At 48.0% G+C, this 18,505-nt stretch overlaps 1 protein-coding gene across 5 annotated transcripts in view; it reads right to left on the bottom strand.

Moving 5' to 3' along the window:
* Window positions 1-18,505, bottom strand: part of LOC132834837 (talin-2) — a 352,031-nt gene that overhangs the window by 145,226 nt on the left and 188,300 nt on the right. For all 5 annotated transcript variants that reach the window (XM_060853908.1, XM_060853912.1, XM_060853909.1 and 2 more), the window contains 3 exons: window positions 13,517-13,651; window positions 13,215-13,343; window positions 6,697-6,799 (listed from right to left, as the gene is read on the bottom strand). In XM_060853908.1, coding sequence (XP_060709891.1) covers window positions 6,697-6,799; window positions 13,215-13,343; window positions 13,517-13,651 — 367 coding nt within the window. The remainder of the gene's footprint in view (window positions 1-6,696; window positions 6,800-13,214; window positions 13,344-13,516; window positions 13,652-18,505) is intronic.

Below are 18,505 nucleotides of genomic sequence, written 5' to 3'. Positions count from 1 at the left end.
AAGACTGAGGAGGAATTCCTTCTCTCAGAGGGTTGAGTGTCTTTGGAACATTTTGACCCAGACTGCTGAGGGCAGAGTCCTTAAAGCTGAAATAGATAGATTCTTGAGCAGTTGGGGAATCAAGGGTTATGAGGAATGGGCAGGAAAGTGGATGCGAGGACCATCATGATGGTATTAAATAGTGAAGCAGGCTCATGGGGCAGAGCGGTCTACACCTGTTCCTGCTTCTTATGGTCCTGTGGGAGAGGCTGAGAAGGAGAATTCTCCATAGGGACCTCAGTGGGTGGGCAAAGTTAAAAATCACACAACACCAGGTTATAGTCCAACAGGTTTAATTGGAAGCACTAGCTTTCAGAGCGCTGCTCCTACATCAGGTTTGCCCGGAACATCGATTTTCCTGCTCCTCGGATGCTGCCTGACCTGCTGTGCTCTTCTAGCACCACTCTAATCTAGACTCTGGTTTCCAGCATCTGCAGTCCTCACTTTTGCCTAGTTGATTTTAACCTCACTGTGAATCCTCTTGCAAGGATGCCTACCTTGAAGAAGTTCTCCTCCTCTCTCCACAAGGATCTCAGTGAGGCTCTCTCTCTCTCTCTCACTGCAACCCCCAGGTCACCTCCTCTGTCCTGAAGCGCTTCAACCATGTCCTGAAACAGACTCGCTACCACAGCCACATCCACTTCCTCAGTGCTTGCCTCCATAGCCATATGATCCCACATGGACATCGGACAACATTTAAACCAACACAGTTTGGAGCTGAACAGGACAACCAGTACAGACAACAGATACAAAGCCACCAGCAACGGTTCTCCTTCAGGATCCTCCGCTCCACACTCGCAGCAATGTGCCGGTACCCCAGCTCTCTACAGTCAGCACTGCCTTAACTGATGGCCATACTCTCTCAGAACTGCAAAGGACCTTTTCTGTACTATATTCTAAGAAGAATTCATACTCTCAACAAACAGCATTTCAACACCCATTTCTGATGAAGGGCTTTTGCCCGAAACGTTGAGTTTCCTGCTCCTTGGATGTTGTCTGACCTGCTATGCTTTTCCAGCACCACACTAATCTAGACTCTGATTTTTAACTTAGTATACCTCAGTCCAACACCGACATCTCCTAATCAGCAGGTCACAGAGTCAGAGAGATGTACAGCCTGGAAACAGACCCTTCAGTCCAACCCGCCCATGCCGACCAAATATCCCAACCCAATCTAGTCCCACCTGCCAGCACCTGGCCCATATCCCTCCAAACCCTTCCTATTCATATACCCATCCAAATGCCTCTTAAATGTTGCAATTGTACCAGCCTTCACCACATCCTCTGGCAGCACATTCCATACACGTACCACCCTGTGTGTGAAAAAGTTGCCCTTAGGTCTCTTTTATATCTTTCCCCTCTCACCCTAAACCTGTCCCCTCTAGTTCTGGACTCCCCGACTCCAGGGAAAAGACTTTGTCTATTTACCCTATCCATGCCCCTCATAATTTTGTAAACCTCTATAAGGTCACCCCTCAGCCTCCGATGCTCCAGGGAAAACCGCCCCAGCCTATTCAGCCTCTCCCTATCACTCAAGTGTGTGAGAATTGAACCCACACTGTTGGCATTGCTCTGCATTGCAAACCAGCCATTCAGCCAATGTAACAGTATGGGTCAGAGGATCCAAGCTGAAGTTTCAACATGTAAACGGGCCCTTATTGAAAGTCAGGAGTGGTTCAAGTTGGCTCCCATATCAGGAGAAAGTGAGGACTGCAGATGCTGGAGATCAGGGTCAAAGAGTGTGGTGCTGGAAAAGCACAGTCAGTCAGGCAGAATCCAAGGAGCAAGGGAGTTGACGATTCCGGCATAAACCCTTCATCAGGATGGGCTTTCCTGATAAAGGCCTTATGCCCGAAACATCGACTCTCCTGCTCCTCAGATGCTACCTGACCGGTTGTGCTTTTCCAGCACCACACTCTTTGACTCTGTCTCCCATATCATCCCTCACTAACTGGCAAAATTAGTTTGTGACAGGGTGACACAGTGGCTCAGTGTTTAGTACTGTTGCCTCACAGCACCAGGGACCTGGGCTTCAACACTTAATATGATCATGGCTGATCTGTTGGCTCTCGCGGCTGCTTTCTTACCTTTACCCTTGATTCCCTAAATGATCAAGAATCTAGGTATCTCAGCCTCGAAAATATACAAGGACTCTGCCCCCACGGCTCTTTGTGGCAAAGGGTTCCAAACACGGACACCCATTCGAGAGAAGAAATTCCTCCTCATCTCAGTTCTAAGTTGGTGCCCTTTATTCTGAGACTATGCCCTCTGGCCCTAGACTCTCCCAGGAAGGGAAACATACTGTCAGCATTTGCCCTGTCAAGCCCCTTAAAAATCCCCTACGTTTCAATGTGACACTTGGGTGACTGTGCGGAGTTTGCACATTCTCCCTGTTTCTGTGTGGGTTTCCTCTGGGTGCTGTGAGTCCAACCATGTACAGATTAAGTGCATTGTGCTAAGCTATCCTGTAGGGACTGGGGATGTACAGGCTAGGTGGGTTAGCCATGTGGGGTAACAGGGGTTGGGTCAGGGTGGGATGCTCTTCGGAGGGTCGGTGCAGACCCGATGGGCCAAATGGCTTCTTTCTGCACTGTTAGGATTCTACGATTCCATCAACGGATCATAAACTTTACTTGAGGTGGTACAGGGAATTTAAAATAACCCATCAGAGGCATAGATCGCAGCAACCACTGTATGTGTGAACCCCCCTCGCAGCCTGAGCTAGATTTATCACTTTGTTATTTCCCACGGTAAACACTTTCTGTTTCTGTTTATACAATTGAGACATTAATCCTGTTTTATTGTCAATTAGCTTGTCATGTTTTGCTTTCTGATTTTTGAGAAGTCCTGCTAAAAATGAATTAGACCAGGAAGCCATAAATCAAGCTACAAAAATAATGAACTCAGGAAAAAAAAAAGACTGGACTCCGACTCGGAAAGACCTTGCTCCCTGAGAGAGACTCGGACTGTATTTTTAAAGTATTGTTTTGTAATATAGGAAAGAGAGCAGCAAAGCTTGCCAGTGTAAGGTCCCACAATCAATAATAATAAACGATACGAACATGCTAATGATTAAGTCATCTGTTTTAACAGCTGCTTGAGAGACATGGACGAGGACAATGAGAATAATTCATCAACTCCTCGTCAAATAGTGAAGGAATTCCTTCTCACCTCAGTCTTACATTGGTGTCCCTTTATCTGAGACTATGCCCTTTGGTGCTAGACTCTCCTAGGAGGGAAAATATCCATCACTAAGACAGGACAGACTCTGTCCCTTAAAAGGGATATGGGCCAAATGCTGGTAAACGGGACTAGATTCATTTAGGATATCTGGTCGGCATGGATGAGTCGGAATGAAGGGTTTGTTTCTGAGCCGTATATCTCTATAACTTCATAACTTATCATCAAGACAGCACTGCAGACAAGTCAGCATTCCCTCAGTGCTGTGTAGCCATGTCTGCCTAGGCCAGGTGCTCAGGCCTATGGACTCGGACTTGAAACTATGAGGACAGGATGAACAGATGGGTAACAAATAGGGAATTCTCAGCCACAGGGATTGGCAGAGTTGAATGCATTGAAAGAGAAGCTAGATAAGCTAAGAAGGGGAAATCATGAGAAGGAATTAGCAGAAACACAACTCATATCCCATTTCGAAGCCGAGGGGCAATTTAGGCGAGGGGTTTGAAATGATGGAAGGATTCAGTGGGGTGGATGTGGTGAATCCAGAACAAATCTAGAACCTTCCAGCCCTCGGACCTCAATGAACTGGAAGGACAAGGGCAGCTGATGGATGGGAACACCACCTTCCAGGCCTAACACCATTCCGATTTAGAACAATACTCTTACTGTCCTTCACTGTCACTGGGTCAAAATAATCCCGGAACCATAATCCCGGAACTCCCTTCCTGGCAACTGGGGGAGGTGGGGGGGGTTGAGTGAGTGAGAGAGACTGAGACAGACACACCCATGTTATTCACACATCTCCCTCCCCTCCCAATCCGCACCCCAGGACCCAAATTGAAAGCTCTATCATTTCCAACCCCTCTGCCAACTTTCATGGGAACTCTGCCAGGACTAGCTGAGAGAGTTCACCACAGCTCCTTAGCCTGGCCTCCGTCCCCACCCATTTCCCTTCTGATCAGGACTTAGGGTGTAATCTTTCACTCTCCCTAGCTCAGCTCCTTAAATCAGAAAAGCAAAAACATGTTCCATTAATTAGCTCTGCTGCTACTTTTTAAATAGGCCAGCTCTATCAGCTGTTGAGTTAAATGATCGATTTGACGCTTTGGACATTATTTTAAAAAAAAATGAAATTCATGGTTTACTGTGGTACCACACCTGCCCTGAAGCAGAGAAGGGTGGCACGGTGGCTCAGTGGTTAGCACTATTGCCTCACAGCACCAGGGACCCGAGTTCAATTCCAGCCTCGGGTGACTGTCTGTGTGGAGTTTGCATATTCGCCCCGTGTCTGCATGGGTTTCCTCCGAGCGCTCCGGTTTCCTCCCACAATCCAAAAGGTGGTTTAGTCACGAGAAATGGGGGGGGGGGGCGGTCCTCAGATGGGTGGTATGGTCTCGATGGGCCCAATGGCCTCCTTCCATACTCAGGAATCTGTGAAAAGCTGCAAGGGAGCCACTGCCACTCTCTGTTCAACAAAAGGTTAAACAACTCTGCTCAAGAGCTTGCTGTTTGATTTACTCTACTCCATCCTTCGCTTCATAAAGAACCTGCTAAGCTTGCACATTTATTACCCATTACACAGGTGCTGTTCTTTCATTCATGCATGGAATATGGGCACCACGAGCAATTATTGTCCATCCTTAATGGGCCAGGGGGCAGTTAAGAGTCAACCACATTGCTGTATGTCTGGAGTCACATGTAGGGGAGACTGGGTAACAACGGCACTTTCCTTCCCTCAAGATCATTAGTGAACCAGATGGGTTTTCACTGACAATGATCCCGTCATTAGACGCTTAACTCCAGATGTATTTATCCAATTCAAATTCCACCATCTGTTGTGGAGGGATTTGAACCCAAATCCCCAGAACATTGGCTGAATTAACAGTTTAGCAATAATACCACTAAGGCCATCACCTTCAGGGAGGCAGGAGTAAGGTCAGAAATGGTAGGAACAACACAAATATGCTCCTTAACAAACTGATGGTTGCAAATAACATGCCAATGCAGCGCCCGACCCCAGAATGGGAACATTTTAAACTGCCAGGGGCTCACTCCTGCAGGTGATGAATAGAAATTGGAAGCTTTTACAAAAATCGTGTATCATATGGCAAGATGCCCGAGGTCAGTGAGAGTCAGTCCATTGTTACCATGGAGACCAATCTCACCACAGTTAGCACAGCAGTCAACATGCTTCACATCACAAACTGTGACTCCAAGAAACTGCAGCTAGTGCATGGACGTGAGGGATATGGGATCAGGCGTTATTCTCTACTCGATCACACTTAGCAATGATCTGACGAGAAACAGGATTGTCAGCACGCCACTGTCCCGATGTTACACTGCTAGACTTCTGGCAAAGTTTCGAAGATATCCTACTGAAAATTCAATGGGTTTCGTCACAACAGTTCAGAACTCAAGGTTCAGAAATCAGCAATGGAGGCTTCATCACCTGCACACCTCCACAACCTGCTCTACCCTGCACTGGACCCACCTCCACAACCTGCTTTACCCTGCACTGGACCCACCTCCACAACCTGCTCTACCCTGCACTGGACCCACCTCCACAACCTGCTTTACCCTGCACTGGACCCACCTCCACAACCTGCTTTACCCTGCACTGGACCCACCTCCACAATCTGCTCTACCCTGCACTGGACCCACCTTCACAACCTGCTTTACCCTGCACTGGACCCACCTCCACAACCTGCTTTATCCTGCACTGGACCCACCTCCACAATCTGCTCTACCCTGCACTGGACCCACCTCCACAACCTGCTCTACCCTGCACTGGACCCACCTCCACAATCTGCTCTACCCTGCACTGGACCCACCTCCACAACCTGCTCTACCCTGCACTGGACCCACCTCCACAACCTGCTCTACCCTGCACTGGACCCACCTCCACAACCTGCTTTACCCTGCACTGGACCCACCTCCACAACCTGCTCTACCCTGCACTGGACCCACCTCCACAACCTGCTCTACCCTGCACTGGACCCACCTCCACAACCTGCTTTACCCTGCACTGGACCCACCTCCACAACCTGCTCTACCCTGCACTGGACCCACCTCCACAACCTGCTCTACCCTGCACTGGACCCACCTCCACAACCTGCTCTACCCTGCACTGGACCCACCTCCACAACCTGCTCTACCCTGCACTGGACCCACCTCCACAACCTGCTTTACCCTGCACTGGACCCACCTCCACAACCTGCTTTACCCTGCACTGGACCCACCTCCACAACCTGCTTTACCCTGCACTGGACCCACCTCCACAACCTGCTTTACCCTGCACTGGACCCACCTCCACAACCTGCTTTACCCTGCACTGGACCCACCTGTACAGTGAGTTTTATCCTGCACTGTACCTGCCTGCACAGTGTGTTTTATACTGCACTGTACCCACCTGCACACTGTGTTTTACACTGCACTGTACCCACCTGGACACTGTGTTTTATCCTGCACTGTACTCACCTGTATAGTGTTCATTGCCTTGAGCTGCACAGGTGAGGAGTTGTGCCATTGAAGAGCCCACAGCCTTGGATGTGCTTCCCAGATCCTGTGCACATTTCTCCAGCTGGAATAAAACAGGAAGACAAGAACTCTTCACACAAAGGATAGTGAATCTTTATAATTTCCAACCAGCAGGCCTGTGGCAGCTCACTAAGTATGTTCCTGAGTGATTGATAGATTTCTAGACATTAAAGATACCCAGGACATGGGGAGGGGGTGAAAAAAGGCACTGAGGAAGTGAATTGGGTAGATTTGATGGGCCGAATGGCTCTTGCCTGTGCTCATTCCCAGTGACCGAAATGAATTGCCTGCTGAGCCATTAGGCCCTCACTCGCTGACTGAACCCTTGCAGTTCCACTGAACCAGATCATTATGGCCTAACAACCCAGGAAATGCTGATGAACAGCATCACCTCCACTGCAATGAGACAGTGCAAACATTTTGGGGTGATCGACATCTCAAAGTGACTGTCAATAGCAGAAAATTTAGATTAGATCACTCATGATTGGATTAGATTAGATTACTTACATTGTGGAAAAAGGCCCTTCGGCCCAACAAGTCCACACTAACCCTCCGAAGTGCAACCCACTTAGACCCATTCCCCTATATTTATCCCTTCACCAAAGACTACAGGCAATTTAGCATGGCCAATTCACCTGACCTGCACATCTTTGGACTGTGGGAGGAAACCGGAGCACCCGGAGGAAATCCACGCAGACACGGGGAGAACGTGCAAACTCCACACAGATAGTTGCCTGAGGCGGGAATTGAACCCGGGTCTCTGGCGCTGTGAGGCAGCAGTGCTAACCACTGTGTCCTGACCAACAAGACATCAATCACAGCGACCAAAGGGGAGGGTTCTACATGTCTCACACCATCTGATCAATCGATTGGTGAAATTCCGTCAATGGATAAAATAAGACGTTTCAACACAGGAGAGACACTGGAAGCCAATGAGACACAGTTAAAGCTCTAATTCTGGGTGGATTTGGCAAACCTTCATTTCAGGGCCGCTCAAAATTAAATCACAGGTGAGGTGCCGGAAGACTGGAGGTTGGCAAATGTGGTGCCACTGTTTAAGAAGGGTCGTAAGGACAAGCCAGGGAATTATAAACCAGTGAGTCTGACCTCGGTGGTGGGCAAGTTGTTGGAGGGAATCCGGAGAGACAGGAAGTAAATGTATTTAGAAAGGCAAGGACTGATTCGGGATAGTCAACATGGCTTTGTGCGTGGGAAATCATGTCTCACAAACTTGATTGAGTTTTTTGAAGATGTAACAAAGAGGATTGATGAGGGCAGAACAGTAGATGTGATCTATATGGACTTCAGTAAGGCATTCAACAAGGTTCCCCATGGGAGACTGATTAGCAAGGTTAGATCTCATGGAATACAGGGAGAACTAGCCATTTGGATACAGAACTGGCTCAAAGGTAGAAGACAGAGAGTGGTGGTGGAGGGTGGTTTTTCAGACTGGAGGTCTATGACCAGTGGAGTGCCACAATGATAGGTGCTAGGTCCTCGACTTTTTGTCATTTACATAAATGATTTCGATGCGAGCATAAGAGGTATAGTTAGTAAGTTTGCAAGTGACACCAAAATTGGAGGTATAGTGCACAGCAAAGATTACAACAGGATCTGGATCAGATGGGCCAATGGGCTGAGAAGTGGCAGATGGAGTTTAATTCAGGTAAATGTGAGGTGCTGCATTTTGGGAAAGCAAATCTTAGCAGGACTTATACACTTAATGGTAAGGTCCTAGGGAGTGTTGCTGAACAAAGAGACCTTGGAGTGCAGGTGCATAGATCCTTGAAAGTGGAGTCGCAGGTAGATAGGATAGTGAAGAAGGTGTTTGGTATGCTTTCCTTTATTGGTCAGAGTATTAGTACAGGGTTTGTGAGGTCATGTTGCGGCTGAACAGGACATTGGTTAGGACACTGTTGTAATATTGTGCGCAATTCTGGTCTCCTTCCAATCAGAAAGATGTTGTGAAACTTGAAAGGGTTCAGAAAAGATTTACAAGGATGTTGCCAGGGTTGGAGGATTTAAGCTGTAGGGAGAGGCTGAATAGGCTGGGACTGTTTTCCCTGGAGCGTTGGAGGCTGAGGGGTGACCTTACAGAGGTTTACAAAATTTTGAGGGGCATGGAAAGGGTAAATAGGCAAAGTCTTTTCCCTGGGGTCAGGGAGTCCAGAACTAGAGGACATAGGTTTAGAGTGAGAGGGGAAAGATATAAAAGAGACCCAAGGGGCAACTCTTCACACAGAGGGTGGTACGTGTATGGAATGAGCTGCCAGACGAAGTGGTGGAGGCTGGTACAACTGCAACATTTAAGAGGCATTTGGATGGGTATATGAATAGGAAGGATTTGGAGGGATATGGGCCGGGTGCTGGCAGGTGGGACTAGATTGGGTTGGGATATCTGGTTGGCATGGATGGGTTGGACTGAAGGGTCTGTTTCCATGCTGTACATCTCTATGACAATGGCACCATTGCAAAACCAAGCAAGAGGAATTGAATTCAGTGACAGGAGATACACGAAACTGGGCATCGATCTCCATTCTTGAGGATGGGAAAGGTAGAGGCAAGAAAGTTCTTGGGAAACATCTCACAGACTAACCTTCCTTGGACTTTGGGGGCCTTTTTTGAGGGTAAATGGTAGTGAGTTAATAAGACATGACTGATGTTTAATAGCAAACACATCACTCTGTCATGTGACTGTAATGAGCTTGTACATACAAACTGGGGCCAGGAGTTGGCCATTCAAACACTCCAGCCTGCTCCACCATTCGGTACGATCATGGCTGATCTCATCTCGCCCTCAACTCCACTTTCCTGTTTGCTCCTCCATAACCCTCCATAACTTGATACTTGTCCAAATTATGTCTATCTCCTTAAATGCGCCAGTATCCATTGCACATTCTGGGGGAATGAATTCCACAGATTCATGACCCTTTGAAAGTAGCATTTCCTCCTCATTTATATTTTAAATCTGCTCCCCCTTATCCTAAAACTATGACCTCTCATTCTAGATTACCCCGCACGAGGACCATCTGTTCTTCGTCTACTCTGCCAACTCCCTTTAGCATCTGTTATACTTGAATGAGACCACCTCTCATTCTTCTAAACTCCAGCGCCTATCAGATCAATCTCTCTTCCAAAAACAAACCCCTCCCCTCTGGAATCAATCCGGTGAATCTCCTCCGAACCGTCTCCAATACAACCACATCCCTCCTCAAGTAAGGAGGCCAAAACCGTGGGTAGTACTCCAGGTTTATTTGCTATCCTTTGGTCAAAACACACAGTCAACTGTGATTTTATTCACCATTCCAATCAACCATGAAGCTTGGAGGCACCTCAGGCTCCCCATTACTTGGACAAGAAGCTGGAAACAGCATCAACCGACTGGGGCATGTGTAAGAATAAACGACAACATCCAACTCCCATTGGTGCTAAAGGTGAGGACAAGCAGACTTAAACAACAACATGCATTTGGAGAGCTACCTTTGGATAATATTCTCAGTGGCTCAACAGATTACTCAAAACGTGGGTAGCCACACTTCTGCATGAGGGCTGAACTCCTAAAGTTCTAACTCCTTCATCCTTGTAATAGAATAGGCCTGATAAATACTTGATTAATCAAAGCACGTTCACCGGGACATTAATGAATAAATAGATTAGAGAGCGGTGCTGGAAAAGCCCAGCTGGTCAGGCAGCATCCGAGGAGTAGGAAAATCGACGTTTTGGGCAAAAGCCCTTCATCAGGAATGAATAATGAATAAATGTCAAATTGATGACTCGCCAGCTGACTTGACTCAAAACCAAACAGTATCTTTTCTGTCCACTGCTTTTTCACAATTTCATTCACATTCTGACCTTCCACAGTTTGAGGAACAAGCCTCTTCAGGAATGGTACACTGGCATTGGAGGCTGTCTCGGGAAGGCTCACGCAGCTCTGCCCTGGGTATGGAGGGACTGTCTTATGAGGAAAGTTGAAGTAGTTTGAGCTTGTGCTTATTGGAGCTTAGAAGGATTCTATTGAATCATATAAGATTCTTAGAGGACTCGACAGGGGAAATGCAGAAAGGTTTTTTTCTCATAGAGATGTACAGCATGGAAACAGACCCTTCGGTCCAACCTGTTCATGCTGACCAGATATCCCAACCAATCTAGTCCCACCCGGCCCATATCCCTCCAAACCTTTCCTATCTCTATATCCATCCAAATGCCTCTTAAATGTTGCAGTTGTACCAGCCTCCATCACATCCTCTGGCAGCTCATTCCATACACGTACCACCTCTGCGTGAAATGGTTGCCTCTTAGGTCACTTTTATATCTTTCTCCTCTGACCCTAAATCTATGGTCTCTACTTCTGGACTCCTCGACCCCAGGGAGTTTCTTTCACCAGAGGATATAATTTCAGAATAAGAGGTTGCACATTATAGAGATAAGAAAGGATGTTTTTTCACTCAGAGGATGGTGAATCTGTGGAATACTTTGCTGCAGAGGGCTGTTGAGGCTGGGTCACTAAGTATATTCAAGGATTGAACAGCTTACTGTTTCTAAGTCTCTGGTCATGTGGATGCACTGGTTATAAAGGCACAATAGCTTCCTCAGGCAGCTGAGGAAATTTGGCATGACGGTGAATACCTTTGCCAACTTGTATAGGTGCACCATCGAGAGCATTCTGTCTGGATGTATCACTACCTGGTATGGCAACTGTACCATTCAAGATCGGAGACGGTTACAGAGAGTGGTGAACTCACAATCACAAAGGCCAACCTCCCAAACTATAGAATCCATCTACCAGGCCCGATGTCAAGGAAAGGCCGCCAGCATTCTCAAAGATCCATCCCACCCTGGCAATGTTTTTCTACAACCTCTACCATCGGGGAGAAGGTACAGAAGCCTGAACACACGCACCAGCCAGTTTCGTTCCTGTTTCTACCCTACTGTTGTTAGAATACTGAATAGATTCACAAACTCTTAACATTCACCTGTACCTGTTTTGGGTTTTGCAGCTGTTTACCTATTATTTGCTTATCTATGCTACTTAACCATGTGATCTGCCTGTATTGCTCTCAAGACAAAGCTTTTCACTGTGCCTCGGTACACCTGACAATAAATTCAATTCAGTTCAATTCGATGTAGTTCTATTTTCAACACACTGGCACAAGCAGCAATCAATCACTGCAGGCCAAGAGCTCAATGCAGTTTTCATGTTTATGCCTTCATTCTTTAATTTTAATAACAGAGTCCCTCCTTAATTTCACATCCGCACCTTCTGGCTTGGGAATCCAGAATCAACCATCTTACCGCCAGACCAGGATTCAGGAGCAACACAAGTTGCAGTGAACAATCAAGGGATAGTCTGGGAATACCAGAATCGGCATTTCAGTGTGCTCTTGCCACTTGGAGTGAAGGTGATGCCCACTCACAGTGAGAATGTGCATGTGAAGTCATTGAATCTAGGGAGGATGAGGCATCGCACAGTTCTGACTGACCAGAAAACTTCTCCTTTTCCCACACGTCAAACGGGTGGTGTCTTTTCCCCAGGGTGGGGCATTTCAAGACAAAGGGGCCATACTTTTAAGGTGAGAGGAGAGAAATTGAGACAGACACAAGGAGCACATCATTTACATAGAGGGTCGCTTGCATCTGGACTGAACCTCCTGAGGAAGTGTTGGACACGAGTCAAAATGTTTAAACACACTTAGGTAAGTATATGAATAGGAAATGCTTTGATGGATATGGGCTAGGAGCATGAGGTGGGACTGGTTTAGTTTGGGATTATGGTCGGTATGGACTGGTTGGACTGAAGGGTTTGTTACCGTGCTGTGTGACTCTCTGACATGGTACCAGACATGTTTAGAACCTGATACTTAACGTTACAACATAACCTCCATGGCCATTGAGTCCAGGAGTGGGACTTGAACCAGGAACGTCTGGCTCAGAGGGAGGGACACCTGAGTGGGCCAACATTTGTGCCCTAGTATTCCAGTGGCATCCAAGTGTGATGAAGGTGAAAAATATCACTGCGATACGTCTGAGCTTCACAATCTGGGTTATGACAACATAGTGGCTCAGCTAGTCATGGCTGGATGGCTGGTGAGTGATGCCAACAATATGGGTTCAATTCCCGCAGCAACTGAGGACTCTACTTTTCAACCTCTCCCATCGACTGAGGCATGGGGACCCTCAGATTAAACCACAGTCAGACATCTTTCTCTCACGAGAGCGTGACCCTCTGGAAAAATGGCAACTTTATCTCATTTTCTGAGGATGTACAAAAGTGGTCACCCTCATATGAGTCGAAACATTTCCGCACTGACAGTCAAAGAACCAATTAAATAAACGAAACTCCTGTCACACTCAGTGCCAATTCTTCACACTAACTTGATTTTTAAAATAAATTCCGAAGGTCAATGGTCACGGCCTTCACTCAAAACAACAAGATTGATGTGCGAAGGAGTTCATCTTACCGTCTCCCCTGGCAATGGCTTCAGTTGCCCATCAGCTGCCGCCATCTTGGCATCCTGCAGTTCGTTCCTCAGAGTCTGCACCGACTGCAAGGCAGAGTCAATTTCCATGGGCCCACACGTCTCATGAGCCTGAATTCAAGAGAGTCGGACGTTACCGTGTTAGTTCGCCTGTCAAGATCAGTTTGCTCAATTGTTTTGGTGAACGACTGGGCCACTCCAGACAGAAAGCAAACCCGTACGAAGACACAGTCAGAGCTAACATGTGGGGGGAGGGGACTGTGGGGACCATGACCATTACTGACCTTCTGTACAGATGTTCGGAGCTCAGCCAGGCTTGTGGCGAGGTTCTTGGCGCATTGTCCAAGCTGCATGGCAGCGGCCTGGTCAGCGACTGTGGGCACAGCAGCTTTGGCAGAGGAGACCATCTTGCTTCCGGGCTACAGGAACGTAACGACAAGGTTAAGCAAAAAGCCTTACATTTACACAGCGCCTTTCACAACCTCAGGATATCCAAAGTGCTTTTTCTTACGAGAAATGATGCACTCCTGAAGAGCACTCATTGTTGCAATTAAACAAAAAAAGGCGGCTAATGAATACACAGCAAGGTCCCAGGATCAGCAAGACTAGATTCCCTGGTTTCCTAATGAGGGTGTTGATAGTGACCGGGCCAGGTTACTTCTGCTCTTCTTCAAAATTAGGCCAAACGATGTTTGAAATTCACCCAAAAGTGCAATTAGGCCCCAACATTTTCAGCACTGAGCCTCCAACAGTGCGGCACTCCCTCAGCACTGACCCGTCGACAGTGCGGCACTCCCTCAGCACTGACCCGCCGACAGTGTGGCACTCCCTCAGCACTGACCCTCCTACAGTGCGGCACTCCCTCAGCACTGACCCGCCGACAGTGCGGCACTCCCTAGCACTGACCCTCTGACAGTGCGGCACTCCCTCAGCACTGACCCTCCCACAGCGTGGCACTCCCTCAGCACTGACCCTCCGACAGCGTGGCACTCCTACAGCACTGACTCTCCGACAGTGTGGCACTCCCCCAGCACTGATCCTCCGACAGTAAGGCACTCTGTCAGCACTGACCTGTTGACAGTGCGGCACACCCTTGGCACTGATCCGCCGACAATGCGGCACTCTCTCAGCACTGACCCGCCGACAGTGCTGTACTCCCTCAGCACTGACCCTCCGATAGTGTGGCACTCCCTCAGCACTGACCCTCCGACAGTACAGCACGCCCTCAGCACTGACCCGTTAACAGTGCGGCACTTCCTCGGCACTGACCCGCCGACAGTGCGGCACTCCCTCGGTGCTGACCCTCCCATAGTGTGGCACTCCCTCAGCATGACCCCCCAACAGTGCAGCACTCCCTCAGCACTGACCCTCCGACAGTGCGGCGCTCCCTCAGCATTGACCCTCCGATAGTGTGGCACTCCCTCAGCACTGACCCTCCGACAGTACAGCACTCCCTCAGCACTGACCCGCTAACAGTGCGGCACTCCCTCATCACTGACCTGCCGACAGTGCGGCACTCCCTCGGTACTGACCCTCCGACAGTGCGGCACTCCCTTGGCGCTGACCCTCCCATAGTGTGGCACTCCCTCAGCATGACCCTCCGACAGTGCAGCACTCCCTCAGCACTAACCCTTCGACTGTGTGGCACTCCCTCATCACCGACCCTCCGACTGTGTGGCACTCCTTCAGCACTGACCCTGCGATAGTTTGGCATTCCCTTGGTACTGATCCTTCAACAGTGCGGCATTCCCTTAGTATTATACTGAGAATGTCAATCTGGATTAAGGCTCTGGAATCTGGTTTGAAACACAACCCTCTGACTCAGAGGCTGGCGTACTAACCACTGAGCTAGCATCGAAACATAAACATATCAGCTTTCAAAATCCAAAATAAACCTGTCTGTCTTATATGCAGTAGGAGCTGTGGAAAGGATACTGAATCTCAGAATACTGCCCACAAATGGTTTAAGCATTTGAAAGACACCATAGAACATTTATTATTTAAACCTCCAAAATGTCTATCTTTCCAAGTACTTGTATAGCCTTATAAAATGGAGCTTATTTGCAAAGTGGCACCTTAACAACTCAATTCGATAGAATCTATCGAGGAACAAATAGATGGTACCACCACAGCAGCATCAGATAAATATTTTAATCTGGATAAATGCTCCATAAAAACAATGCCATTTAATGGTGTTCAGTAATGGCTGCCTGATTTACAAACACAATTATGTGGAAGAATTTATTACAGGCTCAGGGAAAAGGGAAAACGCATTTATTCGGATTCTGAAAGTCCAGGTCATAGACCAGCCACTACCAACATGACATATGAAGGTTTTCGATGCAAGGACATTGACTGATTAGACATTCACTCTCCGCTGGTTAACTGAGTTGGCTGGACGGCTGGCTTGTGAACCCAACATCATGGGTTCAATTCTCACACTGGCTGAGATCACCATGAAGGTGCCAACTTCTTAGTCTCTCCCCTCACCGGAGGTGTAGTGACCCTTCGGTTACGCTCACCACCACTCGTCTCTCTCATACAAGGGCAGGCTACAAGACCAAGACAACTTTCAATTCTCACTTCACGCCCTCTCTCCTTCGACAGCGCCTTCCCAACCCATGACATCCACCATCGAGAAGGACTCGGGGAGCTGATGGGTGGCAACACAAGCAAGTTGCCCTCCAAGCCACATACTATTTCATAGTTACTTCAGTACCACTGGGTCCAATATCCCTCCCTAACAGCACTGATAATGGAATCATAGAATCCCTTCAGTGCAGATAGAGGCCATTTGGCCCACTGAGTCCACACTGACCCTCTGGAGGACATCCCACCCAGACCCGTTTCCCCACGGTATCCCTGTAACCCTGCATTCCCCATGGCTAACCCATCTAGCCTGCACATCCCTGGACACTATGGGCAGTTCAGCACAGCCAATTTACGCTAACCTGCACACATTTGGATTGTGGAAGCAAACCGGAACACCCAGAGGAAACCCACGCAGACACGGGGAGATAATGCACACAGACAGTCGCCAAAGGCTGGAATTGAACCTGGATCCTGGGTGATGTAAGGCAGCAGTGCTAACCACTGAGCCAGTACTCCAATCCAGAGTTCAGTTGCTGTGGGGGCAAGAAGATCTTGGGATTTGTGTGTGCCAATACCCTGTCTAATTCAATGTCCTCCCCAGCTCTCTGCTCACCACCTCCGGAAGCAGAGGGTCCTGCAGTGAGATGTGCAGAGAAACACACACACACACACACACACACACACACACACACACACACACACACACACACCCACACACACACCCAGAAAGACAGACAGACAGACACACACACAGACAGACACAATCACACACACAGACAGACATAGATATAGAAAGACAGACATACACACACAGACAGACAGACACACAGGCAGACGCACACAGACAGACGCACACAGACAGACAGACACACACACACACACACACACACACACACACACACACACAAACAGATCATGGAAAGGTGTAGAGGCAATGAGTAGTGGTGATAAGAGATTTTAATTTTCCTAACATTGACTGGGATACAGTTAGCGTCAGAGGTCTGGATGGGGTAGAATTAGTAAGAAGTGTCCAGGAGAGTTTTCTAGAGCAGTATGTCAATAGTCCAACGAGGGAAGGGGCCATATTGGACCTGGTATTGGGGAATGAGCCAGGACAGGTGGTAGAAGTTGCGGTGGGGGATTTCTTTGGGAACAGTGACCACAATTCTGTAAGTTTTAGAAGACTCATAGATAAAGATGAGCGTGGGCCTAAGGGAAGAGTACTAAACTGGGCCAAGGCCAATTATATCAAAATTATACAGGAGCTGGGAAGTTATTTGAAGGGAAGTCCACATTTGAGATGTGGGAGGCTTTCAAAGATAGGTTGAAGATAGTGCAGGATAGGCACGTCCCATTGAAGGCAAAGGATTGGAAAGGCAAGATTCGTGAACCGAGGATGACAGGAGAAATTGTTTGACTAGCCAAGAGGAAAAGGGAGCATACATAAGGTCTAAGCAGCTAAGAACAGAACGGGCCCTGGAGAAATATTGGAAGAGTAGGATAAGTCTTAAGCGAGGACTGAATTGGAAGAGTAGGATAAGTCTTAAGCTGGCCAAAAGCGGTCATGAAGTAGATTTATCGAGCAGAATTAAGGATAATCCCAAAGCATTTTATTATTATTTAAGAAGCAAGCAGGTGACTAGAGAAAGGATTGGTCCATTAAAGGATGATGAACGAAGGCTGTGTGTCAAACCTGAGAGAATGGGTGAGATTCTGAATGATTACTTTGTATCAGTATTCACTAACGAGAGGAACATGATGAATCTTGAGATTAGAGATAGATGTTTGATTCATCTGGATCACAGTGACATAAGTAGAGAAGATATGTTGGGTAGGCTAAAGGTTATAGAAGTGGACAAACCCCCAGGACCAGATGGGATCTATTCCAGGTTGCTGAGGGAGGTGAGAGAGGAAGTAGCTGGGGTCCTGACAGATAACTTTGTGGCATCCTTAAACACAGGTGAAGTGCCGGAGGACTGGAAGGTTGCTCATGTTGTCCCTCTGTACAAGAAAGGTAGTAGGGATATTCCGAGTAACTATAGACCAGTGAGCCTGATATTGGTGGTGGGAAAGTTGCTGGAGAAGGTACATTTGATAAGGTTCCCCATTGGAGACTAATGGAGAAAGTGAAGTCACATGGCATGCAGGGCGTTCTAGCTAGGTGGGTAAAGAACTGGTGGAGCAACAGGAGACAGAGAGTAATAGTTGAAGCAAGTTTCTCGAAATGGAGAAAGATGACCAGTGGTGTTCCACAGGGGTCAGTGTTGGGGCCACTGTTGTTTGTGCCGTGGGCGGCACGGTGGCACAGTGGTTAGCACTGCTGCCGCACAGCGCCGGAGACCTGGGTTCAATTCCCGACTCAGGCGACTGACTGTGTGGAGTTTGCACATTCTCCCCGTGTCTGCGTGGGTTTCCTCCGGGTGCTCCGGTTTCCTCCCACAGTCCAAAGATGTGCAGGTCAGGTGAATTGGCCATGCTAAATTGCCCGTAGTGTTAGGTAAGGGGTAAATGTAGGGGTATGGGTGGGTTGCGGGTCGGTGTGGGCTTGTTGGGCTGAAGGGCCTGGTTCCACACTGTAAGTAATCTAATCTGATATACAAAAATGATCTGGAAGAGGGCACTGTTGGTATGATCAGCAACTTTGCAGATGATACAAAGATTGGTGGAGTAGCAGAAAGCAT

This window comes from Hemiscyllium ocellatum, chromosome 42 (genome assembly GCF_020745735.1).
Source record: "Hemiscyllium ocellatum isolate sHemOce1 chromosome 42, sHemOce1.pat.X.cur, whole genome shotgun sequence".
Classification (NCBI taxonomy): domain Eukaryota; kingdom Metazoa; phylum Chordata; class Chondrichthyes; order Orectolobiformes; family Hemiscylliidae; genus Hemiscyllium; species Hemiscyllium ocellatum.
The sequence above is the reverse complement of the archived record's forward strand: the minus strand, read 5'-3'. Positions and strand labels throughout refer to the sequence as shown.